At 43.3% G+C, this 12837-nt stretch overlaps 1 protein-coding gene across 5 annotated transcripts in view; it reads right to left on the bottom strand.

The window, feature by feature from the left end:
* Positions 1-6693: 6693 nt before the first annotated feature.
* The window catches only part of rerea (arginine-glutamic acid dipeptide (RE) repeats a), a 160116-nt gene continuing 153972 nt past the window's right edge, over positions 6694-12837 (bottom strand). For 3 of the 5 annotated variants that reach the window (XM_058409149.1, XM_058409148.1, XM_058409151.1), the window contains 6 exons: positions 11340-12727; positions 10593-10815; positions 9802-10504; positions 9337-9507; positions 9020-9200; positions 6694-8820 (listed from right to left, as the gene is read on the bottom strand). In XM_058409149.1, the coding sequence (XP_058265132.1) occupies positions 8787-8820; positions 9020-9200; positions 9337-9507; positions 9802-10504; positions 10593-10815; positions 11340-12727 (2700 nt within the window). In that variant the 3' untranslated portion in view covers positions 6694-8786. The remainder of the gene's footprint in view (positions 8821-9019; positions 9201-9336; positions 9508-9801; positions 10505-10592; positions 10816-11339; positions 12728-12837) is intronic. The other 2 variants (XM_058409150.1, XM_058409152.1) reach the window with 1 other exon arrangement.

Below are 12837 nucleotides of genomic sequence, written 5' to 3'. Positions count from 1 at the left end.
TCCTATCTATAAAAACATATTAAAAGAGACTTTCTGGAACCATTATAGATGTCACGACCTCCTAACACACTCAACCTTAGCCTCAGTAGCTACAAATCACACATTATATTTGTCAAGAGTCAATGATCCACCACGAATTTTTTGCACACTTTTATCAGCAAAATAATGTATTTGTCCTGACTCGGCAACACTTTTTGAAAGCAAATGCATAGTTTTACTAAAATGCATGTCAGGCACTTTATTTAGCGTTGCCCGATATGTTCCCTATAGGACCTATCAAATCCCATTTTGTCTTAACAATTAATTCTAACTGTTGCCTTGCTTGCCAGATGCTGACTATAATTATTTGGACAATTTTATTCATTTTTACTGAGATGCTAAAAAAAATAAAAGTTAAACCTAGATCATTGCAACAGCTCATTGGTTTTCTTTTTGGAGGAAAGTCTGTCTATAACTCAGTAACTCAGTGTTTTCTCATCAGACAGGGTTCCATGTGGAGTCATTTTAGGAAGCTAAGCACCCTTAATTATCTAAAGAACTAGTGAAGAACCTGTTTTTTCTGGTACAATAGACACACTGTCTATTCTATCATTTTCTATTACCCATAACTGGAAGAATAGACACATAATCAAAGAATTAATGCAACAAATGTTGCTCAAGATAGTTGATAGTTCTGGTTTTCTAAATACTTTTGGTGTATTTTACTGAAATAGAAACACCTTGCTGTAAACAGAGCCTAAATCTAGAGCCTTCAAGGGTTTCCCCAGAAGGACAAAACACAAAGACCCCTTTTCCAAGATATTTCATAAAGCATGTGACATTAATTCAAATTTACTGACATACTTGTCCATCTGTCCAGGTATTCTTATATAGCGGTTGTCATATTACTTATCTTGACTGTCATTCCAGCATTACAAAAAAGTTCTTTTTTTTGTTTATTACTAGTGGTATGAAGAATGATTGAGTAACTGTAATAAAGGGAAGACTCTCAGACTTCTGCTGGACAGCTGCAAAGCTTCTGCTTTATGTTAGACAGCTCACGGAATTGAGTCTTAGGTAAGAGTCACTGAATAGTTGGGAAATTGGGAGGAGGTGAGTCCGGAAATGAAAGGCAGAGATGGGAATTTATAGGAATCCTGCTAGGAGGAGGACATGCTTTATGCAGGATTTTTCACCCTAGAGGTTTTTTTTGTTGTTTTGTTCTTTTAGAGAAGCCCTTAAACCTGACAGCATAGGGTTTCCATTTAGGGAAGGATTGCAAGTAGACATTGTTTACTGAGAAAACATTAACCCTAAAAAGGAAAACCATTGGGAAGCCTTTTATTAAGAGAGCCTGTGACTGAAGTCTGGCAAATGCCAGAAATGTAAATGAATTTTATAAATGTTTTAAAAGATATGGCCAAGAGAATTAGACATGTCAGTAGGTGCTATCCAACTGCAACAGTTCTAATAATTCTTTAATACACAATTAAATGTGTTACATTAGTTAGCAGGTCAACTTATCGACCCAGAATAAAGCATTTCATGCATAGGCATAATGCTGGATGTTTGAAAACATTTCATTCCAAGATGGTTTGGACCTACAGGTCCGGGCATAAATAATACACTCTTTTATAGAATCCAAGGTGAAAGAGGCCCGATTGGCTATGCATTTAAACATCTTCTTTCAGCAGCTGTCTGAGGCAGGGATGCTCAGGCAGGCAGGAAGCATTTATCCTCGGCGTGTGAGTTTATCACCTGCCGGCCAAGCCAGTGTCGGCCTGGTTGGAGGCATTGCAAAGGATGGACTAGGGGAAGATTAATTTGGTGGTGGAGGTATGAGGAAAAACAAAGACCAATCTATCTGCGTCTGGGAAATCAGACACCCTCACAAAAAGGCGAGTGAACAGGATGGCATGGCTATCTATCACAGAACGCTCATTACACACAAGGTCAAGCTGCTCTCGGTCTTAAGCTCCAGGACAACATCAAGCCCCTGCAGGATGATTCACCCACCAGGCCCAGCAGGTGCACAGAGTAATACTCAGAGGGCCTCGACACTCACAAGAAGCTTTCATTTATTTCATTCTGCTTAGAAAATGTTAAAGAAAGGAATAAAGTGGTAGGTCTTAAAATGTCTACATTTAAATACTACTACCAGTTCTATGCCGAGTCTCAGGGTTAGGAGATTAAAAAAGCCTCTTTAATACACTATAGAAAAGGTCATGATTCCACTATATAGCAATAATAATAATACTCTAATTATATACTGTAATCAAAGTCAGTAGTTCAAACTGTACTGTTTTCTGCTCTACTGGTCCTACAGTTTATGCTGCCAGATATTATGGCGTGATATAACTCAAGTCATGCCTTTTTACTATTAGTTATTACCATTTTACTATTAGCAGAAATGAAGTCATCACCTTTGCCATAAACATAGATTTGTGATGGCTCAAAGAGGCGTACGTCATTAAACAAACCATCACAAACTGAATGGTTTATAGCGTGGCAGGCTGCCAAAGGGAGTAAGTGTAAAATAGAGATTTCACATATCTCAGATGACAACAATGTAATCCAGGAGAAAGACAGAGCGCAGCATAAAGAATAAGAGAGGGCTGTGGGGGAGGGTGGGGTGTTGGTGTGGAGTTGGTGAGGAATGCACAGGGCTGGCCAAATGCAGATCTCTCAGTCTCATGGAACAGACAAGGGAATAGTGATCTGCTATGGCAGGAATGTGAGAGTGGGATATCATTAGAGGCTGAGAGCAGCTCTCCTGTTCACACACATGTCTCCTAACACCGGAGGGACACACAACAGCTGTCTAATAACATGGACTGACTGCACAGTTACCCCACCAGAGAGCACCAGCTACTTCAACCATGCCTGTTCTCACCCAGAGAGACAGAGCGAGACGGAGAGAGACAGAAAGACAGATTGAAAATATTATTGTGTGGAGGCGTTTCTATTCACTTCAAGATGGCTGTCATAAACAGATGTAATGATATAGATTCATACTGCTAAGGGCAAGACTGTCTGAATTGCTTTGCTCTGAAAATCCACGAGAAGAAATAACTGCATTTATTTCCAACAGGAAAAAGAAAATCTGTCTTTATGCTAAACTGGAACTTATATATATATATATATATATATAACCATAACGTTTGTGCTGTGAAAATGGAAGAAGTCTAATGGTGCAAGACTAATTCATCCATCTATACCAAACGCTTATACAGTTATGAAGTACACTAGTATTGTCTATTCAATATTATTAGCTAACACTAAATGCTAAGCAAACCAGTGTTAGCTCAAATGTGCTTTCACTGTGGTCAGGGGGTCTAGTGAATCTTCGTAGGTGAGATAAACATGCCTGTTCCTGCTCTAGCCATTTTGCATGGCATTGCTTGATGCTAGGATGGCACACCCACGCTCATCCGAAATCTGTGCTCATGCATTAAAAATGTATGACCGATCTTAAGCAGCGCTCTCCTTTAATTCTTAAACGTTGCACTTACAATATGCAGTTTATCAGTAGTTCAATTCAGCTGCTATCATGTAAACACATCACTACTACATTGCTGGTCTTATTGCCTGTATGCTACTAATGTAGAATATTACAGTCTCCTGATGTCCTGAAATGTTGTGTGAATAGCTAGCAGCTGCCAAAAAACAGGCAAAGTTGGACAAGTCGGTTGCCCATCCTTACCATCAAGTAAGTTATTTACCAACTTTGTTATTACTTGCTCAAACTGATCAATTATTATTTAAGATTTTCTAATGGCCTTACTGTTAAATTATTACATAAAAAGAGCTGGTCTTTAATATAGCATTATTAGCAGTAATTCATACACTCTTTCAATTCACTAGTAATTATCAGCTGGCAGAGATGATCTACCAGTTTGACCAATTCTCTCTGTATTTTGGTAGCTGGTAAATGGATTTTTCAGTAGAATTACCTTCAATTGTTTATCTTTGGTGTGTTTTGAACTAAGCACTTGTTTAGAAAGACATTGAGAAAATATCCTGTTTTTATTTTATTATCTAGATGAACAAACCCAAAGGTTCTTCCCAAATTCTGGCTAGCTACTTTGTAATAAAGCCATGGCTACCTAACATGAACTTGATCCATGAACGTTAACTATCTGTGACTTAAGGTAAAAGTGTCATTAAATATCTAGTTCACATCAAGACCAACATGGTAGAGCAGATAAACTAATGATGTCAGTAAATGAATCTTTAGGATTAGGAGTAATATGTGAGATGACTATGATGCTTGCACTTACACTATATTGCCAAAGGTTTTGGGACAACTCTCCAAATTATTGAATTCAGGTGTTGTTTTTCAGGGGATGGGCTTGGCCCCTTAGTTCCAGTGAAAGGAACTCTTAATGCTTCAGAATACCAAGACATTTTGGACAATTTCATGCTCCCAACTTTGTGGGAACAGTTTGAGGATGGCCCCTTCCTGTTCCTACATGACTGTACACCAGTGCACAAAGTAAGGTCCATAAACACATGGATGAGAGAGTTTGGTGTGGATGAACTTGATTGGCCTGCACCTCAACCCGATAGAACATCTTTGGGATGAATTTAAGTGGAGACTGCGATCCAGGCCAAAACTGGGGCGTCTGCTTTTACATGCACTTGAATGTAATATGGAGTTGGCTCGCCTTTTGCAGCTATAAAAGCTTCAACTCTTCTGGGAAGGCTTTCCACAAGGTTTGGGAGTGTGTTTATGGGAATTCCTATGACCATTCCTCTAGAAACGCGTTTGTGAGGTCAGGCACTGATCCCCAAACTGTTCCCACAAAGTTGGGAGCATGAAATTGTCCAAAATGTCTTGGTATGCTGAAGCATTAAGAGTTCTTTTCACTGGAACTAAGGGGCCAAGCCCAACCGCTGGATTCAAAGGTTTGGAGGGGTGTCCCAAAACTTTTGGCAATGTAGTGTATGAATTGCTGATTTATGAAAATAGAGCTTTGGAAAATAAAACATTTGCAGGTATTATGATAGTAACACTCAATCTTTAAAACTTACTGCAATGTAAGTGAAAGGTTTGATGGAATGTGTGGAAATAGGAAAGTAGGATAGAGAAGGATGGACTTGCTGCAACTTGCTTTTCTGAATTCAGTCACACAAAAAGATTAGGTGTCACTGGCATAGCAGTGATGAGCCATGACACCTGATTAGTATAAAGGTAGAAGAGTGTACATAACCCCTGAGGCATTCCAGTAAGAAAGCTGTCAGATGATAAAACTCAACTACTCCACACTGTGTAGTAGGAAGGATCCTGTAGAGCCAGGACAGATCATGGAGCTCCCAATCAAGTTAGCAAGTACGTTCTGTCCCCCTCCCACCATGTTATTCCTAATCCCTGTGCTGTTTATAAATGATAATCATCCTGCAGCTAGTAATAGCATGTTTAACATAGACCTTCTTGAGTAATCTCATCTTATTGGATGTGTTTTTCTTTAGCTGGCACATCACAGCATGTGGCTCAGAGCCTCATACAGAGACCGAAAGCCTGACAAACCTGACAGCCAACTTGGCGAACAAGCAGACCCACCGCAGAGCTGCTGTCTGATGTTGCTGAAACATGATAATGAAGCTCCCAGCCTTCCACTCTGATCGTGCTTCAGTCACACCAGGAGTACAGCCCTTGGAGCTGATAAGACCTCCCATGTTGTGACTCAGTGGCAGGTTGAGATCTCAGCCTCAGTGATTCTTTCTCTTCTTGAGCAGTCACTGATAGAAATACTGGTTCTAACGTTTAGAAATAAGCTTATTGAATTAGCGTCCTAACCATCAAATGTAAGACACTACGATATTTGCCTATTTGCAGCATGATCATGTCCATGTTTTATGAATTATTAATAAACTCGATGCAAACACAACAGTAGAGGATCTCAAATAATAAAGAGCAAACAAAAAAACAACCTAATACACTTATCTGATACGGATGCCAGAGTTCCTGCTTGCATTCTGTTCACAATATAGAACTCTTTATATCACTGTAGGATAAGAACATACCCAACAATCTCTCCTCTCTCTGGTGTGCTGTATGCGTGGTTCTGCTGCCTGATCCTGACATAATACTGCTACTGCTGAAGCTCCTTTCATTCCCCAGACCTGCCTGATTCACCCTGATGGCTTTCTGCTCACTTTCTCACTTCTTGCTGTCGTGAGAGAAAAAGAGAAAAAAGTATATGCACACAACTCAAACTTACTCCAGCTATCTGATCTTATTATCTGGATACTATAGATCTCTAATGCAAAACTGCTGCTGCTTAATAGTAGGGAGTTGTTGAGTAATCGTTTCTAATCCTACTATCAGGTATCACTCGTAGGAGAATGGGTTCTCCCTGTTTGAGTCCGTTTTCTCTCAAGGTTTCGAATATCTCCTCACCACAGTCACCTCTGGCTTGTTCATTAGGGATCATTACATTCACCTTTTTTGACAATATCCGTTGTGAATAAGTACCATACAAATACAACTGAACCACTGCACATACATACTGAACAGAATCCAAAATCTCAAATAGATATGAACACACAAGAGGAAAGTAGGTGTATTTGACCCACATATAGAAATCCAAAAAATGACATTTCTTCCTGGCTTTTGGTGTAAAAATTTACTGCAAAGTGGAGCAGGGGGCAAACACAGGTATTTTGTCAGCATGAACATGTTGTATAACAAAAAGTGAAATTAACTAGAAATGTGGTGTAACTTAATTTTATTTTAATTTCACAAAATTTTCAAAAAAATTACAAAATACTCAAATGGGCAGAACACAGGACTCACAATTTTGTTTTAATTATTTCTACTTTTGTTTACATTGTGTCATCCCATGGCGACTACTAATATATACAATAAGCTTCAAGATACCAGTATATATAAATCTTAGCAGTCAGAATTTACATTCTGCTATTGCCGCTTTGAAACAAGAAGCTAAACCATTGACAACACTCAACATCGAAGGTTTAAGACACAGAAAATTGGACAAAAGGGAGGAAATGCTGAAAACAAAATTCGAATGTTGTATACATTGAGACAAAGACAGGTAAATGAGTCCAACTCAAAGAGAAAAAAAAAATGGCTGATGATGGAGTTTGGGCTTGAGCTGACACAAACGAGTCTCCGTGCAAGCTTTGGATGTTTTCTTTTTCCTTTTAACCAACGGGGAAAAAAAACCCAACCTGACTGTCTTCTACAACAGCACTGATTATCAAGTATAAATCCAATTCGGAAACACAAAAATACCTTCTGGCATTGAGAGCATCAATGAATGTAAAATGACCATGATGAGTGTGTGTGAGACATAAAAAAAAAAAGAGGAGTGAAATACTGCATATACCAGTGGATAATGGCTATCACATGGCCCATGGATCACAGGAAGTGCAGTGTCAGGAATGCAGAAAGGAACTGCAGTGGTAATATGTTATTCTCCACTACTACATACATGCACACACAAAATACGCATATTCTTGTTCAAAGCTCTTATATCCATCTTTTATGGAGAACCATGTCTTTCTAGTATCACAGTGAGGTTGACTGAGTGAGGTGCCTCGCACATGGAGGCAGAGCGACTTGAGTAGTGGAGGTGGGGGGAACTGCACTGCCGTTAGCACCCAACAACTGGTTTAAAAATCACTAAAAAGCATTCATGAAAAGCACGGAGGAAAAAAAATATCTATATATATATATATATCAGGCCATTCCCATCATTGTGAGATGACGGAAATACCAGAATCAATAAGTAGGTTCAGAAAGTTGCATGAAAACCTAATTCAGTTTTTATAAAAACCAATTTCAGTTTAGTGCACAGAATCAGGGCGTTTCTTTAAAATGCACTCATTCACATTGTCAGTTCACTTAAAACCAATTAGAATTGAACATTTCATTTTCTTCTGTTATTCAGTGCAGTTTTTTGTAATCCCCTCGTGCACAGCCTTGGAGCCATCACACTTGGAAGAAATGAAGATGGTAATGACATCATGAATGGGTCTGTATGTGTATCTGTGGCTGACGGTCTATAAGATGAAAAGCAGCTCAACTTGAGCGTTCACCTTGGGGGGGTGTGTGTGTGTGTGGATAAAAATCTGGTGCCACCATTTCTCTGCGACCCTGTTTTATGGACCGCAAGCATGTGACATGGCTACTTACTCAAATAATGCCATCTCATTCCCCTCTGAAACAAGGGATGATGCTTCAGGACTATTATACTGGAGGTCTACAAATCGGTCAGGAATCCACACCTAATAATAATAATAATAATTATAATAATCATATGTATATATATTTATATATACTATTTACAGACTCAAAAAAATGCCATGCTGCAGCTTTTCTTAAAATTAAAAACCTCCTACAATGTATTAAAATAAACATTGAATTTAAGATAGCACTTTTCAGATATAATGGCCCGACTTCTTTTCCCTTTTTTTTTTTTTTTTTGTGTGTTTTTTTTTGGAATAAGCACAGTGACAAAGTGTCTGGTATTCTAGCACCTACAAAATGTCAGGGAAGCTTCTCAGAGGATGTTCATGCAGGAAAGTCACAATCAGTCTTGAGGACGTTGTCACTACTCGAACGCTATATAGCGAAAAAAAATGAAGTCAACTTCTTGAGAAAATAAAAAAAAGTCATATGAGTAAAGAAAACTGACAACAGAACAAAAAATATATCAGATTATCCTTGTCACTTTGCGTTTTTTAAAAATGTCCCAAGGGCACGCAAGTTCCTGTCCGACTGTTCTGGTGCGACCTCCTGTGTCCTGCTGACCTCTGTGATATCACATCCCTCTGAACGATCACAGCTGCTTATCGCTCTCCTTCTTTAACCGGCTGTGGGGATGAGAAGACAAACAGCACCAGTCAAACATATGCCGTACACACAATGCCCACATCAATAAGCACTGACTTTCAGCTGTCAGTAAATGGTTAAAAGTCAGTAAATGGTTATGGATGTCATAGGACACAAAGTTTCACAGAGGTTACAATGCAAGTCTTCTATTATCCAGATTATCCAGTGTGTTTCACTGACCTGTAGTAGTCCTCCTGTCCGGGCAGAGGGCCTCCGTGCATGTGGTGGTGGCCATGAAGCCACTGTTGCTCCATGGCCAGTCTCTGCAGCTCTGCAGACTGAGCGTGCATAGCCTGCAGCTGGTGTGCTGCCGACATAGGCGGAGGCAAACCCCCAGGCAGTTCTCTAGGGTATGAAGTACCTGCAACATCAACACACAGCACAGTGTAGACAGGCTAAGACCCAAAGCAATACAGCAGGATAACAGCATAGTACAATTATCTAAATCAGACAAGCTAATATGGTGTGTGATATGATTCTGATGGCAGAAGACGCACCGAATACAGGGTGCCGCAGCATCTCGTGCTCATGTGGGGGCTGGCCGAGCAGCGGGTTTGGGATGGCTCCTGGTGGGTACGGGAAGCGGGTCAGGTGTGGTCCAGCAGCCAGGGGATCAACAAGGGGATGGGCCCCAGAACCTGGTGGACACACAAGACATTCACCACCACCTACTCCGTGTCAGCAGCAATTTGTCAGGGTACAAAGTCATTACAATATTTCAATAGTACAGACACAAGTACATGCCCACCAAGCAGCGACGTTCAAAAACCAAGCTCATTCACAGAGTCAGCAAACACAGGCCGAGCATAGATACTGCTGCATGCATGCATGTCATCACATATACCACACAAAAACTATAGAAAATGTTTTATTAAATGAAACTGAAGCAGGTAATTATAAGTAATTTTTGTGCATTATTGTGCATTTTCATGTGACTGGTGTGATTAAAGAAATTTCCTCACCTTGGTGCAGTGGGTCCTGCTGGTGCAGGTGGAGGTGCGAGTGGATGTGCGAGTGCTGGTGATGGTGCGGCGTCACGTTGAACATCTGCAGCCGGGCGATGGGGTCGTTGGCTATCCTCTCGGCATGCAGACGCTCGGCGGCCAGCCGCTCCGAGTAGGACATCTCGGGCCGTAGCTGGGGGTTGGCCAGGGCCAGGCGCTCACGCTCCAGAGGGTTCAGTCCGGGGTGGAAAGAGGCAAACGGGTGGCCTGCCATGGGGGGTAATCCAATGGGGCCATGACGGGCAAAGTGCTCCATGGGGTTGGCTGAAGGATGCAGGTTGTCCAGGTCGGCTGGTTTGACCTCAAAGCCTGGTTTCATCCTTAGTTCCCTTTCACGGATCTCACGTTCGCGGAGCTCGCGTTCTCTCAGCTCACGCTCACGCATTGCTGGGTCAGCCTGGTACAGTCCTGGCATGTGGTACGCCAGCAGGGGCTCGGCTGGGTTTAGAGGCATAAAGAATGGGTGGTTGCGATTGGTGGGTGACATGACATGGGGTCGAGCATACTCGCTTAGCGTGCGTAGGGCTGGCGTGTCTGGGCCAATATAGGGTGGCACAGTAGCGATGGTGGCTGGAGTGGCGTCGAAGGGTGGCCGCATGTGAGCTGGCCCAGCCATTGGAGGATCAACAAGTCTGCCTTCGTGAGAAGAACTGGATGCTTTCTGCAAAATCAAATGAGATTCTCATTAGGTATATAAGGAATAGCACATATTTGTTTAATAAAGGTCTGGAACATACAGCGAAACCTACCGCAGCTCGCTCTGCCTCTTTCTCCCGTTCACGCTCTCTTTCCCTCTCTTTCTCTCGTTCCCTCTCTTTTTCTTTCTCCTCCCGTGCTCTCTGCTCTGCTTCCCTCTTTGCTTTCTCCAGTGCTTCCTCGCGTTTTTTAGCCAGCTTGGATGATGGCAGTGGAGTAAAGTAGAAATCAGTTCTTGCACATGTGTTGTAGCCTCGGTCAAGGTACTTATAGAACCTGAAACAGCAGCATAGAAAAAAAGATTGATTCATTCAATGCTCACAATAATTTGAGTAAACTAGTTCTACTTGGGAAGTCCTTTTTGCTTGTGGAGGGGCTGTGACCATTTGAAATGCAATTACTTCATGACAAATAAATGACCCCTGGCATGTCAGCTCATTATTCTTGGGTAAAGCAACTAAATCAGTCTCTTCAGTGCCTCTGACATAATGAGCTACATCCTGGGTGCATTAGCAGCCTCATTGCTATTCACTGCCAGTGTGTGCAGCACTTAGGAGACAGCACCATAACAGAGTGAACAAGAGATGTGCTCATGTACTGATGCATCCTTTTACTTTAATGATACAGTCATTAATCTCATGCCTTTGCTGGCTTTGATGAGGAGGCCAGGTATGAGCAGGCACAGAACAGGTACTCTAACTTTCTTTTTTGAAACATTTACTACATAATCTGGATAATAGTGTTTACTGGTAATTTGATTTAATGACACATGAGATTAGAGGTAAGAAAGTTGGTTGTACCGTGCAGACTGGCTGGCATGACTTGGTGTGTTGACGATGGTGGGCTCTGGTGAAGGACTCCTCTGTGGAGGTGGCGGGCTCTCGGGCTCCTCGGCCTCATCCAGAGGCTCCTCTTTAATCTGCACGGCTGGCACGGTGGAGGGACCTGAGCAGGGTGCACTGATGGAAGCAGGTAGAGGCATGGAGATGGATGAGGGGGGCTGCTGCAATGCAGACAGGGGTCCTGCCACAGAAGAAGGAACAGAGGAAGGCGGGAGAGCAGCTGAGGCTCCTGGGATGAATGGATGAGGAGGGAAGGCCGGCTGTGAAGATGCAGAGTGTGAGGGAGCAGTCGAGGGTGAGGGAAGTGGTGGAGCTGGAGGAGGCACATGGGTTTGGGATTGTGTGAGCACGGGAGGCTGGGCAGCCGGAGGCTGAGGCATGGGCTGTAATGGGGGTGGATGGGCAGAGGGCGGATGGTGCGTAGAGAGAGAACTTAGGGGCTTCAGGGCAGGCAGTGGGGGCAGGTTGGGTGGCTTCTGAGGGAACTGTGGAGCTGACAGGTGTGGTGGATGTTTGTGTGTCTGGGGGTTTTGCATCTGCGGGATGGGGGTGGTGGGTGGAGGCTTTATGTGAGGCATAGACATAGGCGCAGGAGGCAAGGGCTGCTCCCGTGGGGGCTGAGTGCCACCCTGGGAAGATGAGGACTGTGATGGAGGAGTGTGAGGCGGTGGCTGCTGCTGCTGCTGCTGGGATAGTGAGGAAGCCTGTGCCTGGGCTGACATTGGGGAAGGGGGGACCTGAGACTGAGCAAGAGGGAAATTCTGTGGAGGTAAGGAAGCATGAGGATGAGGCATGTGAGACCCTGCCTGCAGAGGATGGCCCATTGGAGGCATAGGGCCATGCAGCTGAGGCTGTAGAGCCTGTGGGCCACTCTGAGAGGGCACAGGTGGTTGAGGGATGGCCTGCAAGGGCGAGTGAGGAGAAGGCAACCTTGGAGGATGAAGTGCTGCTCCGGACTGCATGTGAGAAAGCGGGCCTGCTGAAGCGATCTGTTGTGGAGGAATTGGGGTAGTGGGCACAGATGGAGACACTTGTGAAGGGAGTGGTGCTGCACTTGACGTTGGGGGCGTAGGCGCTGTGGTGGTGGAGGAAGGCGGTGCAGGGGGCAAAGTACCCGTCTGGCACTGGATTACTGGAGGGTGCTGGCCCTGGAGGATCTGCTGTTGCGCTGACGAATCTGAGTCACTCTCATTGTCACGCGGGCTTGGAATGCTGGGAGACGAGCTGCGATTGTCCTGGTCAATGTCCTTGGGGTCGCTGCCCTCATCGTTTACGCTGCGCCCATCTGAGCTTTCAACCTCCCCCTCTCCCTCACATTCTGAGGGTGAGTCAGGCCGATTCAACTCCTGGAAAACACGAATAAACAAAATGAAGAAAGTCAGTCACAACCCTACTGCACGTTCTGTCGTTCAACTTTGTACCAGCTCCTAATTTCAGAGAGGACTACTAAGCCCAC

Source organism: Hemibagrus wyckioides, linkage group LG15 (genome assembly GCF_019097595.1).
Source record: "Hemibagrus wyckioides isolate EC202008001 linkage group LG15, SWU_Hwy_1.0, whole genome shotgun sequence".
NCBI lineage: Eukaryota > Metazoa > Chordata > Actinopteri > Siluriformes > Bagridae > Hemibagrus > Hemibagrus wyckioides.
This window is presented reverse-complemented; position numbering and strand designations above follow the sequence as displayed.